The following is a 22,152-nucleotide window of genomic DNA, read 5'->3' on the forward strand; positions in this document are numbered from 1 at the left end:
GAATGGCTGTACCAGTTTGCATTCATACCAAGAGTGTAAGAGGGTTCCCCTTTCTCCACAGGCTCCTTTTGGGTCTGGCAGTCCTCTTTATCACTTTTTAATGCAACAACAATTGTGAGTAGCTGAAAACCAGAACAGTAAGACATTAGTTGATTATACTGCTATTCTGGCATAAGATTTGGTGCTAATGTTCTAAGAAATAGAGAGTAATATAATGAGTGATGTTCACAAGGAAAGTAGAGAAAAGGCCCTATTTAATAGGCACAGAGATGGGTGTGAGACACCACATATATCATAAATGAAGTCATATTAACCACAAACTGATAATTGTTGAAGCTAGGCGTATGATGGTTCATTATAGAACTTTTATTTTATATGCACTTTATATTTTTATAGTTAAAAGGTCATGTGTGTACACATAGATGTCTATATACTTGTATGCATTTATGTGTGTGCATATAATTATATATGTGTATATGTATGAAAGATATCTTTCTATGGTTCCAACTTACATGATACAGCATACTTGATTCCATTTGAATTTATAACAGCATGTGTACAATATGATTATGAAGCTAACTTAATTTTCTTTTTTTTCCACACAGTACTTACAACCATATTTTAGAACAACTTTTCACTTTTAATTCAGAAAGAGATGATCTAAGCCCACCATTGTTTCTCAAAACTCTAGGAAACTTCTTATCACTGCATTGATCATTTAAGTCATAAAATCATGTTAACACCTCGCATTTATTTTACACTTAGTAGAATTTTCTGTGCTGTGATAAAGTGGAAGTAATGTGGTTTGTGTTATGCTTCTTCACAAGATGAGATTACAGTAGCATTTGTCATATCTTTCTCAGGAATCAGAATTGACTGTACATCTCTAGTTTTAGTTCTAAAGTGATAACTCAAGACATGTCTAAATTTTTCATTTGTAAAGGAGACTTTTATCCGCAAGAATCAAGACCTTCCTTCTTTGATCAGGTGTGTTTCTGTGTGTGTTTGTGTTTCTAACAACTGTTATTCAAGAAATGAGAAATTCTTGAGGTTTCAAACTCAAGAAAGTTTCCAAAAATATTTACAACATAAGGTAATTATAACTGCTTCTTTCAATAGAATTACAGAGGTCAAGGGATGCTTCTTACTTCTGAGGTATATACTGGTTTTCACTGTATTCAGTGGTGAGTAGGCAGGATATATTTACTGAAGAATAAGACATTATGATGTTGCTATAAGATGGAGTCTTGTCATTAAACAAAACTAGAGGAATAAATCTACATTTGGGATTAGAGGATTGAATTTCCATTTGAATTCACACATGGGAATTTTCTGTTCTTGTGCAAGGCACTTATCTTCTGTGATACACAACTTTATTTGCAAAATGAAAAAAACATGTTGTTACTTCTTACTACCATGATCAAATATGAAACAGCTTTTTAAAAATCTATTCACTATGTATATTTATTAAATAGTCATTTCTTTTTTTTTTAAGATTTTATTTATTTATTTGACAGAGAGTGACATAGCGAGAGAGGGAACACAAGCAGGGGGAGCGGGAGAGGGAGAAGCAGGCTTTCCACTGAGCACAGAGCCCGATGTGGGGCTCCATCCTGGGATCCTGGGACCACGACCCGAGACCAAGGCAGACGCTTAATGACTGAGCCACCCAGGCGCCCCTAAATAGTCATTTCTCTCTGAGAGCTCTTCTAGACGCTGTAAGATGTTGCTATATAAATAAACATGAGATTATTTTTGCTAATAATGATGGTGATAACTTGTAGATGATGATGATGGTGGTGATGATGATAATAATGATGATAATATGGACAGAAGTTGAATTAATATGTATTAGGAACAAACATCCAAATATTCATATATCTTACCCAAATTTGCCTTGCCAAAAAAATTGTCACTAAATAAAATAACTATAAATAGAAAACTATATGTGTTGTCATTCAAGATCTGTGATGGAAAATATTTTTGGTTAAGTAGCTTAATGTAGGTGAATTAAAAACACCCATTATATTTTTGAAATAATTATTTATTATTTTATAACCAAGAGATACGTAAAAAATTAATTTTGCCTGGCTTTGTATGAACTCTTATTTTCATTTTTCCCCTTTATATATATGAATGGGAGAGATATTTTTGTATTCTTGTTTTTCTAAGGAAGATATGTCATCTTCAAAATGAAGATTTTTGATTCATCTCTGGAGTAAATAGTCATAATCAAACAATGAAGTTGATCCGAGATCGGTGGGCTGGTCACAACATGGGTATGTGTTCTCCACATAAATGTGCAGTTTGGCCTGTATATAATTTTAAGATACCCAGAATTTGATACTAGCATACAAGGCATAAGAAATCAAATTACTCTGATTCACTTATGTTCATTTCATGTTATATTTTAAATGGAGTTTTCAAAAACTTGAGAACTTTTTTCTTCCTTTGTTTCATTAACTACCTAAAGTAAAATCTTTCACAATTTGAGGTAGCCTGAAATAGTGACAGCATAAGGATTTGGAGTTAGAAAAATTTTAGTCAAACTTTTACTAGTCTCTAGTTTTGAGATCTGGGACAATCCACAGCTTCTATGCACTTGAGTTTCCTTTCTCTATCAAACAGAGATATAAAACATGCTATATTTACATTAGTAGATTTCTATTTCTAGCATTATATTAAATACAAATATGACTTTGGCCGCCTATAACATTCAATTTCTTCATCCATAAAATAATACCTACCCTCTTCACATGTTTGATAATTAAGTTACATATGGTATGTACAAACAATGCTTTAGTTTAATTTTAGGTATAAAAGATAATTAGTATTAACATTTCATTATAAGAAGTTTTTACATATTCAGTAATGATTACTATTTCAAGAAGAGAGCAAAGTGGTTTTTTACTTGTTTTGTTCAAAGGCAAGATTATTGGTATTTATTTTGAAATTTTACACCTTATTATTTGTATGTCCTTCACTAAAAAAAAGGCATTTACTGTTTACTACATGATTAACATTATTGATTCTAAATGAATATTATTTAATTTCACTTTTTAAAGTACTCATAACAGGTTGTGTTGATGTCCTTTGTTCTTTTCTTTCCTTTTTTCCTTTGTTTCCTCTTTACTTTTCCTTTCTTTTTCCTTTTTTTTTTTTTGTGTAATTCGTGAAGTTATTAACTTAGCAAATGTGGCTCTATGAATTAAACACATGTCTAACTCCCTAGGCCCCTGTCTTTTTTATTATACACTGTCTTTATTTTAATGTTAGATTTTATTACACACTAAGAATTAACTTATTTTATGGTACATAAGATCTTGCTAAAGATAATTTGCCATAGAGGGGTGCCTAGGTGGCTCAGACAGTTAAGCATCTGCCTTCAGCTCAGGTCATGATCCCAGGGCCCTGGGATGGAGCCCTACATTGGGCTCCCTGTTGAGGGAGCCTGCTTCTCCCTCTCCCTCTGCCTGCCGCTCCCCCTGCTTGTACTCTCTCTTTCTCTCGTCAAAATAAAATCTTAAGAAAAAAAAAGATTTTGCCATAGAATAAAAATAATTTTATTCATATTATGAAGTGCAAAAATCATAATAATGAAGTAATATAAAACAAAAGTAACTTGATGTTATACTTTAAAAAAGGATATGAATAGTATGGCAAGTTAAATTATAAAAAATTGTGACCCAAGGGGCTGAAAGTCTATGACTCCTATTGGCCTGAATTGTTTTTCTCTAGAGGTGAATGAAATCCATAATTATAACTCTGAACTGGTAAAGCATGGTACTTCTCCACAATGGCAAAAGAGAAAGTCTACATTAATCACAAGGAAACATGGAGAAAACCGTAAGTTCAATATTCCATTTGTCTTCTCTCAGTATAGTGAGGTGAATCTTGGAATCTATATGATTAGATCAGTGATAAGCATTCAGTTTCTTTTACCTTAATGAGAAAAGCAGAAATGAAATTAACTCTAGTATAATATTGGAATATATAATACAATTAGCAGAAATTGTTCAGTTTAGGATTTTTTCATGCCCTACAAAGGATGAGATTATCATTAACATAATAATAGCAACTGAAACAGCAGTTTCTTGATATTTTTTTCAAGTTTTTATTTAAGTTCCAGTTAGTTAACATATGGTGTAATATTAGTTTCAGGTTTAGAATTTAGTGATTCAATACTTACATACAACACCCGGTACTCATCACAACAAGTGCTCTCTTTAATCCCTATCATCTATCTTGCCCAGCCCCCACCCACCTCCCCTCTGGTAACCATCAGTTTTTTCTCTATAGGTAAGAGTCTGTTTCTTGGTTTGCCTTTTTTCCCCCTATGTTCATTTGTTTTGTTTCTTAAATTCCACATATGAGTGAAATCATATCGTATTTGTCTTCCTCTGACTGACTGATTTTATTTGGCATAAAACTCTCTAGCTCCACCCACATCATTGCAAATGGCAAGATTTCATTCTTTATGATGGCTGAGTAATATTCCACTATACACACATGCACACACTTCTTTATCCATTTATCAGTCAATGGACAGTTGTGATCTTTCCATAATCTGTCTATTGTTGATAATGCTGCTGTAAACATCAGGGTGCATCTGTCCCTTTGAATTAGTTATTTTTGCATCCTTTGGGTAAATACCTAGTAGTACAATTGTTGGATTGTAGGATAGTTCTATTTTTTACTTTTTGAGGAACCGTCATACTTTTTTCCACAGTAGCTACACCAGTTTGCATTCCTACCAACAATGCATGACGGTTCCCTTTTGTCCAATTCTTCACAAACATCTCTTGTTTCCTGTGTTGTTCATTTTAGCCATTTTGACTGGTGTCAGGTTATTTCTAATCATAGTTTGATTTGTATTCCCCTGATGATGAGTGATGTTGGGCATCTTTTCATGTGTCTGTTGACCACTTGGATGTCTTCTTTGGAAAATGTCTATTCATGCCTTCTGCCCATTTTAACTGGGTTATTTGTTTTTTGGGTGTTGACTTTTATAAGTTCTTCATATATTTTGGATACTCACCCTTTATCAGATATGTCATTTGCAAATATCTTTTCCCATTCTGTAGGTCGCCTTTTAGTTTTGTTGAGTGTTTCCCTCACTGTGAAGAAGCTTTTTATTTTGACAAGTTCCAATAGTTTATTTATGCTTTTGTTTCCCTTGCCTCGGGAGACATACTAGTAAGAAGTTGCTACAGCCGATGTCAAAAGAGTTTACTGCCTCTGTTCTCCTCTAGGATTTTCATGGTTTCCTGTCTCACATTTAGGTCTTTCATCAATTTTGAATTTATTTCTGTATATGGTGTAAGAAAGTGGTCCTGTTTCATTCTTCTGCATGTTGCTCTCCAGTTTTCCCAACACCATTTATTGAAGAGACTGTCCTTTTTCCATTGGATACTCTTTCCTGCTTTGTCAAATATTGGTTAACCTTAGAGTTGTGGGTTGATTTCTGGATTTTCTATTCTAGTCTATTGATCTATGTGTCTATTTTTGTGTCAGGACCATACTGTTTTGATCACTACACCTTTGTAGTATAACTTGAAGTCCAGAATTGTAATGCTTTCAGTTTTGCTTTTCTTTCTCAAGTTTGCTTTGGGTATTCGGAGTCTCTCATGGTTCCATACAAAGTTTAGGATTGTTTATTCTAGCTCTGTGAAAAATGCTGTTGGAATCTTGCTAGAAATTGCATTGAATGTGAGACAGCAGTTTCTAAGAGAGCACTGAACAACTAACTTTAAGGAGGAATAAATAGAAATGGAAACAAAAGATAAAGGAAATACAAAATATCTTTCAGAGTTCTGTTCTTAAAAGGTGTGGAAGCAAAAATTTGATTGCCATTCACAGAAATGTTTCAGAATGCACTGATGAAGACGAGCTGTCTTTTATCAAGCCAGAATATCATTGAAAATAGAGCCTGAAATAGCTTACACAGAAAGGAAAACAGCAGACTTCTCACCTATGAATTCTCATTAAATATTAAAAAATAAATGATTATCAGATAGCACCACCTTATGAGTTGATTATAGGAATGGAAATGTGCCATATGTAGTCATCAAAGGGGAAAGATTGCATGATCATATGCATAATGTTAAAAAGGTTTTGGATAAAAATCACTGTGAATTCTTAAAAAGGACTTAATTTTTAAAATCTCTAAAATATAAATACTGTTTTTCAAATATATATATATATTCAGAAGCTATCACTATGCTTATTGATAAATGTTAGTAGCATTTTCATTATAGTTAGAAAAGGCAAGAATTTTTGCTATCATTGCTGTTGAGTAATATTAATTGTTCTGCTGGTGCTAGCCAACATGAATAACCAAGAAAAAGAAAAAAGCAAATGATATGAAATTACAATAAAAAGGCAAAATTAATATTATTTGCAAAAATTTGTAATTTAAAATACTTTAAAAAGCCCTCAAGAGCTTCACCCAAAAATATGACAAACAATAAGGAAATCTGATATGAGGACTTGATTGAAAATAAGATATAAAAATCAATTGCTTTAACTACAAAAACAAGAAAAATGTGATGAAACAAAAATGTCATATATATAACACCAAAATTTTTTTGAAAAGACAGAAATAAACTTTTTAATTAAAAACCCTAGAAGTAAACCTATTAATTTAAAGCTGTGTTGATGAACATAAAATAAGACATGCCATGCATAATGGGAAAAGACATTTTAAAGAAGTAAATTATCTCCATATATTTATGCATTTAATGTGACTCTATTGAAAGATAAATTACCATATTTTAAAAGTACAGGTTCTTGAAAAGCTTAAGGTTCTTTTTTTTTTAAGTTCTTAAGGTACATGTAAAGTGTAATGATAGCCAAATTATTCTGAAAAAGAAATGTAATATACAATTGTGGATACGGTGAAAAACTCAAGCATATTATAAAACTAAGGGAATTCTACATATAGTTTGAATGGAAAACACGTAAAGAATATAGGAATAAATGAAAATACAAATATGAATGTATTACATGCTAAAGGTGGTATTTCATATCAATGAGAACACATTGACTTATTCAATAAATGATGTTAGAAAAATTCAGTGCCCATTTGGGAAAAAAATTATAAATTTAAGTTCCTACCTTATTTATTACACACACACACACAAATACCAAACAGGTCAGATAAAAAAGGAAACAATATAACATGATGACACATGAGTGTAATATACTTTATAAACTCAGAATAATGAAGACATTTTATTCATATCCAAAAAAGAATCAGCCATAAAGGAAAATTTGATCAAGTCAACCATTATGCATTTCAGCACCCCCACAATTTCATAATGTCAAAACAAAAATACTTGAGATGTGTGTTTGCAAAACATATGATAAGAAATGAACTAATATCCTTAACCCAAAAAGTAAAAAAGGAACTAGGTACTCAATACAAACAAGAGAAGTCTCAGAGAAACAAAATAAAAACATTATTTAACCATAGTAAATGCCAATCTTATTCATAAGAGAAAAAATAAAATTTAAATTAAAAATATTGCTTATAAGATTTATACATTTTAAAATGTGAATAATATTTAATGCAGAGAAGATGTGAGCAAACAGGCTTTTAAATTTATTTTGGTACTAAACAAATTGGTATTTCTTCTTTGGACTGAAAATGTCAATCATTACAAAAATTTTAAATGAAAATGCCCTTTGACTCAGCAATTACTCTCTCAGGGATTTCTCTTAGAGAGGAACTCAAAAATATGCACAGGTATATATAAAATGTTATTCATATTGTTATATCTAATAGCAAAACTAAGAAATGATTTAAATACACATTGGAAAAAATTAAATGTCTGTCAATAGATTTTGTCCATATACCAATGAAAGGAATGAAAACAGCTATATATAAAATTTTGACTTTATAAGACATGATATAGAATAATCACTAAGATATTTTCTTAAGCAAAAAAAAAAAAAAACACAATATTTTCCATACTTTCTTCAACATGTTTTTAAAAAAGGATTGAAGGGAACTGTCTGTGTTTGTTATGGTATCTACATTAAAAAAAATAAAAAATTATAACCATGATTTATTCTAGGGAGGGACCTGGAGAATTTTGAGAGAGAAACAGGAGGGAATATGCATTTCTATTGTCTTTTTTTTTTAATCACTTACAAAGTACATATTTTACTTGTTCTGAGAAAAATAATTAAGGTAAAAGTACTGATATCACTCCTCCCATAAAAAACACTCATAACGTTTATATCAAACATGAACATACCAAAACTTTTTAATCCTATTTTCTATTCTTTCTCACTCTTTTTTTTTTTTGGACAGCATCTCCATTTTTGGTAGCCCGCGCCATTGCTGTAGCCATGGGGATCCATGTCATTATAATGGTAATGATATGCGGTGCCATAATCGTACATTGTAAGTGATAGTAGAGAAGTAGATAGAGCATTCTCGATCTATTGCAATGCATTACTTTGATTAGCATTCAGAAGCACAGAGACATAAACTAACAACATTGTATGTGTCTTTATGTTTTTCCTATTAGTGTAAAAATGTGTCTACTTTTGCTAGGACTATGTTACTAATAACCTTTTAATAATTTTGATTTTTTTTATTATTGAACTGTGTTTTACATTAGTTTTATATTAGTTTTAGTTGTACAACATAGTGATTTGACAATTCTATACATTACTCCATGCTCACAGTGATGAGTGTAATCACCATCTGTCACTATACAATGTTATTACAATATTATTGACTATATTCCCTATGCTGTACTTTTCATCCTCATGACTTATTTTATAACTGGAAGTTGGTACCTCTTAATCCTCTTAATGATTATTTTAATAGCATTATTCAACAAAGAAGCTCCAATTTCTTTGCAAGGTAAGTGAAAGTTTTTTAATATTTTGAAGCACAAATTACATGAATCTCTATATAATTGAGTATAGGCATATATCCAATGTTGTTAACAAGAGAATGTATAAGAAAATTATTAATTCTTGTCCATGAGCCATAACATTCCAATATTTTTTATTTGTTAACAATGAAAGAGTGCTTCTAAAAAGAAGAAGATACTTAGTTTTGGCATCTGTCTCTCTCTCTATATATATAAATGTGTAAAGATATGTCATTGGAGATGATCAGATTGGTTTATCTGGAATGTTAGAGTTACAATAAAAGAGTATTTAACCTGTCTAGACAAAATCTGTTATAATGTTCAGACTTGTACAGAATTAAGAATATATTCCCTCTTTCAGAAAGTTATTGTGGCCCATGTCCTAAAAACTGGATATGTTACAGAAATAACTGCTATCAATTTTTTAATGAGAGCAAAAGCTGGTACCAGAGCCAAGCTTCTTGTATGTCTCAAAATTCCAGTCTCCTGAAGATATACAGCAGAGAGGATCAGGTTGAGTATTTGTTTTAATTTCCTTTCCTATATTCATTCCTAACATGTGAGGCAAATCACTGGAATATGAACCTGAAACATAAGAGAGGCACTAAGACTGAGATATATCCACCCTAAATCTTTCTGCATCAAAAATAAGAAAGCACTGGGCACCTGGGTGGCTCAGTCGCTTAAGCATCTGCCTTCAGGTCAGGTCCTGATCCCAGGGTCTTGGGATGGATCCCTGCGTCAGGCCCCTTGCTCAGTGGAGAGCCTGCTTCTCCCTCTCCCCCTGGCCCTCCGCCCCCACTTGTGTGCTCTCTCTCTCTCTCTCCCTTGCTCTCTCCCTCAAATAGATAAATAAAACCCTTTTTAAAAAATTAAAATTCAAAATTTAAAAAAATAAATAAAAATAAGAAAGCACAGGAATTGTAGGTATTATGTACAGTGTTTAAGTCGGAATTAGACTAGAGGACAGAATGCATTTCCCCAAATGTGGGAAAAAAATGATTGAATGATTATGGCCTTGTATTAACTAAAATTCTGAGCACTGATTTTATTTGTGGTCTCAAACAGGATTTCTTTAAATTGGTGAAGTCATATCATTGGATGGGACTAATACAAATTCCAGCAAATGGATCTTGGCATTGGGAAGATGGCACCATTCTCTTGCCCAGCCAGTAAGTCTGTAGCAATAGGTGTCTATTTGTGGATTTGTCTCTAAGCTGTGCCTATGGTCAGTCAAGATCACATTATTTCACACAATGCCAGGATGTTCCCATATTCTAAAATGGGACCTAAATTTAGGAGATTATGGAGCAGAGCAGCCAATACCAATAATAATGAGTTACATTAATTGTTTGCTACGTGCTAAGGACTGCTTAGCAGTACATAATACTATGACCATTTTACAGATAAGGAGACTAAAGCAGAGAGGTTAAATATCAAAAAGATATTCTTTCTTGAAGTTATTACCTGAATTGTTGAGATATAACTACATTCAATAAACTACACATATTTAAAGTGTACAATTTGATAAATTTTGAGAAATGTATACATCCACAAAACCATTAATAACATCAAAATAATTAACATATTTATCACCTGCAAAACTTTCCCTTTGCACCCTTGTAATCTCTGCTTCCTATCCCTTTCTGCCCACCTCTTTCTGTCCCCAGGCAACTAACCTGCTTTCTGTCACTGTAGATTAGTTTGCAATTTATAGAATTTAATATAAATGGATTTCTGCCATATGTACTATTCTTATATCTGGCTTTTTCACTCAGCATAGTTATTTGGAGATTCAGCCACCTCAAGGCATGTATAAAAAATTAATTTCTTTTTATTCCTGAGAGGGATTCCATTTGTGAGTGTAGCTCAATTTGATTATCCTTTCATCTGCTGATGGATAGATAGGTGGGTAATTTCCAGTTGTTGACTATTAACAATAAAGCTACTTGCAATGAATAGTTGTGTACAAGTCTTTGTATGAACATAGGCTTTCTTTTCTCTTACATTAATACCTAGGAGTGGAATGGTTGGGTAATATAATAGGTTATGTGTTTTACTTTTTAAGAAACTGCCAAACTATTTTCCAAAGTAACTGTGCCATTTTACATTCCCACTAGCAGTGTGTGAGAGTTCTAGTTGCTCTACATCCTGGTCTACACTTGTTACAGTCAGTCCCTAACATTTTAGCTATTCTAATAGGTGTGCAGTGATATCTCATTGTGGTTTTAATTGCATTTCGCTAATGACTAATGATAATGAACATCACTTTGGTGCTTATTTACCACTTATTTTTCAATTTTCTATTTCATTAATTTCTGCTCCCTACTTCCACTGTATTTCTTTCAGTATTCATTCACACAGGCTCCTCATTCAACCTTCAGCTGTATTAAAGGACTCCCATTTACCCATCCCCTAAAGAAAAGGGAAAGAAAATCACCATAGTTTCTTGTGGTGAAAACTGATCTATTAATTTGATTTTTTTTTCTAATAGAAGCATTCAGGCTACTAATACGTGAGATAATTTAGCAACATCCTCACATGTTTTGAGATACTGTGTTTTCATTTTCATTCGGTTCAATATACCTTCTAAATTCCCTTTTGTATTCTTCTTTGATCCATGGATTATTCAGAAGTGTGCTATTTAGTTTCCAACATTAGGAATTTTCCAGAGATTTTTCTTTTATTGAGTTCTAATTTAGTCCCATCTTGGTCAAAAAGCATAGTTTGTATGACTTGGATCCACTTAAATTTACTGAGGTTAGTTTTATGGACCAGACTATGGTCTATTTTCTGAAATGTTCTGTGTGCACTTGAACAGAATGTGTATTACATTATTCTTGGGTAGAGTGTACTATAATTTCAATTAGGTCAAGTTAGTTGGGAGTATTGCTCCAGTCTTCTATATCTTTTCTGATTTTCTGTCAACTTATTCTATTAATTACTGAGAGACATATATTGAAATCTTGGACTATAATTATGGAATTATGTATTCTACTTGCATTTCAAACAATTTTTCTCAATTATTCTGAAGTTCTATTGATAAATGTTTGGATTGTTATGTACTCTTGATGAATTTATGACTCTTATCATTATGTAATGAGCTCTTTTTCCATAATGACATTTTCTGCTATGAAATCCTCCTTTGTCTATCATAAATATAGCTATGCCAGGTTCTCCTTGATTAGTGTCAATGCGGTATTTATTTTGCATTCCTTTTTTTTAACCTATGTGTGCATTTATATTAAAAGTAAACTTTTATAGACAGAATACTCTTATAGACAGAATACAGTTGGAGTCACTTTTTTCTTTTTTTTCTTTTTTTGTTAACATATAATGTATTATTTGTTTCAGGGGTACAGGTCTGTGATTCCTCAGTCTTACACACCACATCTTCTTTATCCATTCATCTGTTGATGGACATCTAGGCTCTTTCCATAGTTTGGCTATTGTGGACATGGCTGCTATAAACATTGGGGTACAGGTACCCCTTCGTATCACTACATTTGTATCTTTGGGGTAAATACCCAGTAGTACAATTGCTGGGTCATAGGGTAGCTCTATTTTTAACTTTTTGAGGAACCTCCATACTGTTTTCCAGAGTGGCTGCACCAGCTTGCATTCCCACCAACAGTGTAAGAGTGTTCCCCCTTCTGCGCATCCCTGCCAACATCGGTAGTTTCCTGACTTGTTAATTTTAGCCATTCTGACTGGTGTGAGGTGGTATCTCATTGAGGTTTTGATTTGGATTTCCCTGATGCCGCGATGTTGAGCACTTTTTCATGTGCCTCTTGGCCATTTGGATGTCTTCTTTGGAAAAATGTCTGCTCATGTCTTCTGCCCATTTCTTGATTGGATCATTTGTTCTTTGGGTGTTGAGTTTGATAAGTTCTTTATAGTTTTTGGATACTAGCCCTTTATCTGATATGTTATTTGCAAATATCTTCTCCCATTCTGTCAGTTGTCTTTTGGTTTTGTTGACTGTTTCCTTTGCTTTGCAAAAGCTTTTTATCTTGATGAAGTCCCAATAGTTCATTTTGGCCCTTTCTTCCCTTGCCTTTGGCGATGTTTCGAGGAAGAAGTTGCTGTGGCTGAGGTCGAAGAGGTTGCTGCCTGTGTTCTCCTCAAGGATTTTGATGGACTCCTGTCTCACACTTACGTCTTTCATCCATTTTGAGCCTATTTTTGTGTGCAGCGTAAGGAAATGGTCCAGTTTCATTCTTCTTCATGTGGCTCTCCAGTATTCCCAACACCATTTGCTGAAGAGACTGTCTTTCCTGCTTTGTCAAAGATTAGTTGACCATAGAGTTGAGGGTCTGTTTCTGGGCTCTTTATTCTGTTCCGTTGATCTATGTGTCTGTTTTTGTGCCAGTACCATACATTCTTTATGATGACAGCTTTGTAATAGAGCTGGAAGTCCGGAATTCTGATGCCACCAGCTTTGCTTTTCTTTTTCAACATTCCTCTGGCTATTCGGGGTCTTTTCTGGTTCCATACAAATTTTAGGATTATTTGTTCCATTTCTTTGAAAAAAGTGGATGGTATTTTGATGGGGATTGCATTAAATGTGTAGATTGCTCTAGGTAGCATAGACATTTTCACAATATTTGTTCTTCCAGTCCATGAGCATGGAACATTTTTCCATTTCTTTGTGTCTTCCTCAATTTCTTTCATAAGTGTTCTATAGTTTTCAGAGTACAGAACCTTTACCTCTTCAGTTAGGCTTATTCCTAGATACCTTATGGCTTTTGGTGCAATTGTAAATGGGATCGACTCCTTAATTTTTCTTTCTTATGTCTTATTGGTGTATAGGAATGCCACTGATTTCTGTGCATTGATTTTATATCCTGCCACTTTACTGAATTCCTGTATGAGTTTTAGCAGTTTTGGTGGAGTCTTTTGGGTTTTCCACATAAAGTATCATATCATGTGCAAAGAGTGAGAATTTGACTTCTTCTTTGCTGATTCAGATGCCTTTTATTTCTTTTTGTTGTCTGACTGCTGTGGCTAGGACTTCTACTACTATGTTGAATAACAGTGGTGATAGTGGACATCCTTGCCATGTTCCTGACCTTAGGGGAAAAGCTCTCAGTTTTTTCCCCATTGAGAATGATATTCGCTGTGGGTTTTTCATAGATGGCTTTTATGATATTGAGGTATGTACCTTCCATCCCTACCCTGTGAAGAGTTTTAATTAAGAAAGGATGCTGTACTTTGTCAAATGCTTTTTCTGCATCTATTGAGAGGATCATATGGTTCTTGTTCTTTCTTTTATTAATGTATTGTATCACATTGATTGATTTGAGGATGTTGAACCAACCTTGCAGCCCAGGAATAAATCCCATTTGGTTTTTATAATTGGATTTGAGAAATGGTTGTAATATGCCTTGGATTACTTTGGGGATTCTTATTTTTTTATTTTTTTATTTCTTGTGCTTGTGTTTTGTTTAGACTCTTGGATCTATGAGTTTATAATTTTCAAACAAAATTAGAAAATTTACTACCATCATTTCTTCAAATGTCCCTCCCCCATTTCTCTTTCCCCTCCCTCAGACACACTACAATCACAAATACATTAAGCAAATTAAAATTGGGATGAAGTTCACTGGTGCTTTTTCTTATATATAACTGTAAAAGTTTTTAATTCTTTATTTCAAGTATATTTTACTTATTTGAACCTCTAATTCTGTAGTACATAATAAAAACATCACAACAACATTAATGTTAATGTCGGGTTAATTAGCTGCTTTCTGTCAGACATAGTTTTAAGCACTTTATATATACCTTCTCATTAAGGACTCTTAAAAACCTCTATAACAGGGGTCATTTCTAACCTAATTTTGCTGGTTAGGAACAGAGTCTTAGAGTGTAGAATAATTCACCTAAGCTATAAAATGAGTAATCATTCTGGTAGATATTCAAATGTGTGTCTTTCTTACTCTACAGCCAGAATTATCTTTAAATGATTTTTAAAAATCTCTTCTCAAGGCACCTGGGTGGCTCAGTTGGTTAGGCATTCCACTCTTAGTTTCAGCTCAGGTCATGATCTCATGGGTCATGGATTGAGCCCTGCCTTGGGCTCCATGCTCAGAGGGGAGTCTGCTTGAAAATTCACTCCCTCTGCCCCTCCCCCCTCCCTCTCTCTCTCTCAAATAAATAAATCAATCTTTTTAAAAAGAATCTCTTCTCGTTGATTTTGAAGTTTACTTTGCTTCTTTAATGGTTAGTTGGCAGTAATCAATGCATAACCTTCTGTTTCTTTCATATCTCCCCTTATATTCATTGTAACAGGTACTACTTACCCTCCTACCTCATTATATATTTGGAATTTGAAGGCCCCAGTATACCTTAGAATTGATCTTGGATGACCTCATTTCTGTATGGCTTGAGATTTTATTTTTGACAAAAAAAGTTTATTCTCTAGAAATACTAATAAAATTTGTAACACCTTATCTCAATATTTTCCACCCTGCAAGTGTAAATGTTTGTTTTAGAAGCAAAAGCAAAACAATTGGCAAATTAAGTTTCAGTTTATGCATGTGATAAATATTTGTTGAGTGTTACTCGATTTCCAGGAACTATGCAGAGATAATGACAGAGATTAGTAGGACACAACTTCAAGGGCTTCACACTTCAGTTAGAGATATGGTTATAAGCAAATAAGTACAATCCAGAATAATCAGCACTCTGGCAGACATGGAATATGAATGGTATAAGAAACACACACAGAAACTGAAGGAATACAAAAACAAAATGAGATTTAAAAATGAGACTCTAATGTGCATAGACTGAGACCAACTAAGAGCAGTTAGTGGTTTCTATGGACTGAGTTTCTTCTCTTGTCCTTTTGAATACAAACTATTTTATTGTTCATATTCATGCTGATGCATCCTCACTCTTTCCTTGGCCTTCTATTTCCCACCTGTTTCTGGAAGAAAACAAATCACCAGATTCCAAGGCAAAATAGATACACAGATATAACTATCTCTACATGGAATGCCTACACACACACATATATATTTATATTTATGTATGTGTGTATATACTTATATATATATATATACACAGACATATTTAATATATAAGAGAATTTTACAATTTTTATTTCCTTACCAAGTAAAGTTGCATATATCCAAAGAAGATTGTTTATTTTTGCATAAAACATGACATCTGCTGACTTCTAAATTGAATTCTAAATTCATTTCTAATCTATTTGCTGAAAAAAAGAACATTTAAAAACTTTCATTTCACTCAGGTACATATATCAAGAGATTTCAGACTTCCTAAATTGACTAACTTCCAATGTAGAAAAAAATAATGGCATATAATTTATAATAGAATGAAACTTCTGCTTTTATAACTGAGTTAGCTATATTTTGCATATCTTTAACTAAGAAAGACCAGGCATGGTCCTAAAACCTTCTGAAATGATATTATTTCAATACCTATATTTAAATATATTTTATTGCATTTTTATATTTATGTATTAATAAAGTCACAAATATAATTTGTCCTTCTTTCTAATCTAGATTAACAATGGTTGAAATGCAGAATGGAACGTGTGCAGTTTATGGATCAAGTTTTAAAGGTTATACCGAAAACTGTTTAACTCCAAACACATACATCTGCATGCAGAGGATTGTGTAAAAGCTTATGATTTATAAAAATATAAAGAATTCAAAAACACAAAAGCCATTCTTGGGACGCCAGGGTGGCTCAGTTGGTTAAGTGTCTGCTTTCAGCTCAGGTCATGATCGCAGGGTCCTGGGATGAGCCTTGAAGCAGCATTCTCCCTCTTCCTTTCCCCCTGCTCATGCTCTCTCACTCTCTCACTCTTGCTCTATCTCAAATAAATAAAAATAAAATCTTAAAAAAAATAAGCCATTCTCTGAATTTTTTCTGTGAGAAAACTTCCTGAAGAAAATACCGCCAAGAGTTATTGAATTATTTTTCCATCTATGACCTGACACAAAAATAACCTTGCAGGGGAACAAAGGCCAATAATTAAAGAACTTACCTTCTATAAGAAAGTTTTCTTTAATTTTTGTAAAATTTCTAGTAATGAACAGATTCATTTTTATATTTAATAAACTGTTGATAAAACCCAGGGTTAAACTAAACTTCAAACTACAATTTTATTAAATGTGCACAAATATTACACTAAAAAGGGTTTTAGAACTTTTCAAACTCAAAAATTTTGAAAATTAAATAAATCTAAAGCTGGGTGAAAGGTATATGAGGGTTCATTACATTTGCTATATTTAAAAGTTTTCAAAATAAAAGTTGAAATATCAACAAATATACCCTCAAAATTTCAAAATGCCACTACAATTTCAATGCAGTACATGAGATGTTTGGCAGAAATTGAATTACTCCTCACAGTAAAAATACAGCACCAATTACTACAAAACACAGAAAAATAAAGAATTGAGCTTGAAAAGGACTTTCCAGGCTTCAAGGGGAAAATGACATCTGAGTGGAAACTTGCAGAGTGACTAGAAGTTGTGTGGGGAAATCATAAGGATAACAGTACTCTCGGCAAATGGGATACTACTTGCAAACGTGCAGAAGTTGGAAGAGTCTATGACTCTAAAGAAAGCCAGTTTGTACTTATACGTCTGATTCTGCTTTATTATTATTATTATTATGTTATGTTAGTCACCATACAGTACATCATTAGTTTTTGATGTGGTGTTCCATGATTCATTGTTTGTGTATAATGCCCAGTGCTCCGTGCAGTACATTCCCTCCTTAATACCCATCAGCGGGCTAACCCATCCCCCCACCCACCTCCCCTCTAAAACCCTCAGTTTGTTTCTCAGAGTCCATAGCCTCTCGTGGTTCATCTCTACCTCCGATTTCCCCTGTTCATTTTTCCCTTCCTTCTCCTAATGTCCTCCATGCTATTCCTTATGTTCCACAAATAAATGAAACAATATGATAATTGACTTTCTTTGCTTAACTTATTTCACTTAGAATAATCTCCTCCAGTCCCATCCATGTTGATGCAAAAGTTGGGTATTCATCTTTTCTGATGGCTAATATTGCATTGTATATATGGACCACATCCTCTTTATCCATTCATCTGTTGAAGGGCATCTCGGCTCTTTCCACAGGTTGGCTATTGCAGACATTGCTGCTTTGAACATTGGGGTGCATATGGCCCTTCTTTTCACTACATCTGTGTCTTTGGAGTAAATACCCAGTCGTGCAATTGCTGGGTCATAAGGTAGCTCTATTTTTAATTTTTTGAGGAACCTCCACACTGTTTTCCAAAGTGGCTGTGCCAACTTGCACTCCCACCAACAGTGTAAGAGTGTTCCCCTTTCTCCACAACCTCTCCAACATTTGTTGTTTCTTGCCTTGTCAATTTTTGCCATTCTAACTGGTATAAGGTAGTATCTCAAAGTGGTTTTGATTTGAATTTCCCTGATGGCTAACGATGATGAACATATTTTCATGTGTGCTGATTCTGCTTTTTGTTTGTTTATTCATTTGTTTGTTTTAGATTTCAGGTATGAGTGAAATCATATGGTATTTATCATTCTCAGTCTTACTTCACTTAGCATAATACCCTCCAGGTCCACCCATGCCATCTCAAATGGCACAATCTCATCCTTTTTTGTGGCTGTGCAATATTCCATCGTGTATACATACCACCTCTTCCTTATCCATTCATCTACTGATGGACACTTAGGTTGCTTCCATACCTGAAACTAATGTAATATTGTCTATGCACTACACTCAAATTTAAAAAATGGCAAAACAAAACAATTACCAAAAAAAAAAAGCCAATTTGATCAGAGCAGAATGATAGAGATGAGGAGCCTGAGAAGTTGAGGAGAGAAAAACAGAGGTTAAATCATGTGGAGCTTTGTGTACCCCATTATAAGTTTGGTTTTTATTCTAGGTGTAATTGCCATTTGTGTGTTTTGTGAGGGGCATGAAGAAGTGGGTTGAACAGCATTTTGGGGGAAAATTAATATAAGATGCCATGGAGAAAATCATTTATTTTCTACATAGTCAATCAAGGGCTGAGGAATGTGTTAGTCCAAATTAGTTTTTAAATTCTTGTGTAAAGTTGTAATATGCACCACCCATAATTTAAAAAATTTAATATTTAGTCACATTTGTTTTAAGATTTTATTATTAAATATTTAAATCATAGGGGTGCCTGGGTGGCTCAGTTGGTTAAGCGACTGCCTTCGGCTCAGGTCATGATCTTGGAGTCCCTGGATCGAGTCCCGCATCAGGCTCCCTGCTTGTCAGGGAGTCTGCTTCTCCCTCTGACCCTCCCCCCTCTCATGTGTTTCTCTCTCTCTCATTCTCTCTCTCTCAAATAAATAAATAAAATCTTTAAAAAAATATTTAAATCATAGAAAGTGTGCAAAAAAGCGCATATGTTTACTTTGAAAAAATAAAGCAATATAAATTGGACTATGTTTCTGTTTCTGGAATTAAGGAAGGGAAAGTAGCCTGCTATTAGGTCCCACGGAAAATAACAAAAAAACGTTTTATAATATTGTTGTATAATGTATACCAGCTTAGGGAAAACACTGCTAAACCAACAAGATGGTAAAAACTTGGCAGAATGTCACAATTCAGTGAAAATGGGATTCCCAAGAGAAAAGCAACCACAGAAACTGACATTCATTCTGAGGGTCTAAAATAAACTTGGGAACCTTAGTTTCTGTTTTGATTGTTGTCATGGAGCACTGGAAACCAGATAAAGCTTAGGGGCCACCTTACCCAAAGGGTTAAAAACAAGTTATCTTTCTAAAACTGGAACAGATGGCAGGGAAGGGGGCCTCTGTCAGCTGCTTCTGGCAAGTGATAAAGCAGCAGGGCACAAAATTGGAACTTTTAGAAGTCAGCTCTGCTGAGGGACATCACTCCAGTGGCTAAGCTGGGGTGGAAGCTCGCTGGGACAATGTGGTCTCAGGACCCTCGGGGTCACAGAAAGACTGGGGGTGCCTGAGTGTGGCAGAGCTCTCAAGTATTGGAGCAGGGAAGCTAGCTGCAGAGACGGAGCGGAGGTGCAAGCTCTCAGCTCGGGGTTGCCATAAACCATGATCCGCAGCACAGTCGGGCCACTGCTCCTCCAGCAGGGACTAAACAAGTGGCAGATTCGGGGCGACTCCCCTTCCTCCCCCGGGAGGAGTGACACGGGAGTGCACTGCAGGGATCTGCTGGGTTTGCAGACTCCACACCGAGTTGGGTGCCAGAGATAGAAACACTCGGTCACAGGCCAGGTGAGCACAGTGTGCAGCCAGAGCCCGGGAAGATGGGAGTGATTGCTTTTCTGTGTGGGTGCACTAAGGAGTGGGGCCCCAAGTTCTCGGCTTCTCCGGGGTGGAGATTGGAAGGCCACCATTTTCACACTTGTCCTCTAAAGCTGAACGAAAAGCTTGCAGGGAACAAAATCTCCCAAGAGCAAAATCGAGCAGATTACTTAGCCCGGAGGGCAAGGACAGGGCAATTCCGCCTCTGGCAAAGACATTTGGGAAGATCAGCAAGAACAGCCAGCAAAGACCAAGTTTATCGATCAATGAAAATGGCAGAACTCCAGTGCTAGGGGAATACTGCACATAGAATTCACGGCTTTTTTCCCATGATTATTTAGTCTTTCAAAGTTAATTTTTTTTCTTTTCTTTTTTCTTCTTTTTTCTTCAATTTTTCTTTTTCCCTTTTTCAACCAACATCTTATCAACCCCTTTTTTTAAAAAAATCTCTTTTATTTTTCATTTTTAGAGTCATATTCTATCCCTTCATAGTAGTTAACCTTATTTTTGGTATATATATATACATATGCATATATATTGTTCTCTCTTTAAAATTTTGGGCTATAGTTTCTTCTAACAGACCAAAATATACCCTAAATCTCTACTGTATGGCTTTGTTCTAGTCTCCTGCCTGACCACATTCTCTCCCTTTTTTTTTTAATCCTCTTCTTTCTTTTTTCAACCACTTCTTATAATCAATTCCTTTTATAAAATCTTTTAGAATTTTCATCTTTACAGTCATATTCCATCCCTTCATCATATTTACCCTTATTTTTGTACATATATAAGTTTTTCTTTCTTTAAAAATTTGGGAGGCACTTTCTTCTAACAGAACAAAAATCACCCAAAATCTAGTGTATGGCACTGATCTATGCACCAGCCTGATCATATTTGATCATATTCTGTTTTGTTTTGTTTTTATTTGTTTTTATCATTTTCTTTTTCTTTTTCTTTTTCTTTTTTTTTTTCTTTCCCTTTCTTTTCCCCCAGTTTCAGGTCTCTTCTGATTTGCTTAGTGTATATTTTTCTGAGGTCGTTGTTACCCCATTACCATTTTGTTCTCTCCCCTGGACAAAATGACAAGATGGAAAAACTCACCTCAAAAAAAAGAACGAGAGGCAGTACCGACTGCTAGGGACCTAATCAATATGGACATTAGTAAGATGTCGGAACTAGAGTTCAGAATGACGATTTTAAAGATACTAGCTGGGCTTGGAAAAAAACATGGAAGATATTAGAGAAACCCTCTCTGGAGAAATAAAAGAACTAAAATCTAACCAAGTCGAAATCAAAAAGGCTATTACTGAGGTGCAATAAAAAATGGAGGCTCTAACTCCTATGATAGGTGAGGCAGAAGAGAGAATTAGTGATCTAGAAGACCAAATGATGGAGAATAAAGAAGCTGAGAAAAAGAGAGATAAACTACTACTGGATCACGAGGTCAGAATTCGAGAGATAAGTGATACCATAAGACGAAACAATATTAGAATAATTGGGATCCCAGAAGAAGAAGAAAGAGAGAGGGGCAGAAGGTATATAGGAGCAAATTATAGCAGAGAACTTCCCTAATTTGGGGAAGGAAACAGGCATCAAAATCCAGGAGGCACAGAGAACCCCCCCAAATTAATAAAAATAGGTCAACACCCTGACATCTAATAATAAAATGTACGAATCTCAGACAAAGAGAAAATCCTGAATGCAGATTGGGAGAAGAGATCTGTAACCTACAATGGTAGAAACATTAGACTGGCAACAGACCTATCCACAGAGACCTGGCAGGCCAGAAAGGACTGGCATGATACCTTCAGAGCACTAAGTGAGAAAAATATGCAGCCAAGAATACTATATCCAGCTAGGTTGTCAGTGAAAATAGAAGGAGAGATAAAAAGCTTCCAGGACAAACAAAAACTAAAGGAATTTGCAAACACGAAACCAGCCCTACAAGAAATATTGAAAGGGGTCCTCTAAGCAAAGAGAGA

At 34.4% G+C, this 22,152-nt stretch overlaps 1 protein-coding gene across 1 annotated transcript; it reads left to right on the plus strand.

Annotated features, from left to right (window-relative positions):
- Positions 1-2,239: 2,239 nt before the first annotated feature.
- On the plus strand, positions 2,240-16,538 carry LOC110580780 (NKG2-D type II integral membrane protein). Its single transcript, XM_021690443.1, has 7 exons — positions 2,240-2,279; positions 3,739-3,846; positions 8,318-8,410; positions 8,843-8,878; positions 9,253-9,404; positions 9,960-10,063; positions 16,421-16,538. The coding sequence occupies exons 1-7, from the start codon at positions 2,240-2,242 to the stop codon at positions 16,536-16,538; spliced, it is 651 nt and encodes a 216-aa protein (XP_021546118.1).
- The last annotated feature ends 5,614 nt before the right edge of the window (positions 16,539-22,152 follow it).

This window comes from Neomonachus schauinslandi, chromosome 5 (genome assembly GCF_002201575.2).
Source record: "Neomonachus schauinslandi chromosome 5, ASM220157v2, whole genome shotgun sequence".
Lineage (NCBI taxonomy): Eukaryota > Metazoa > Chordata > Mammalia > Carnivora > Phocidae > Neomonachus > Neomonachus schauinslandi.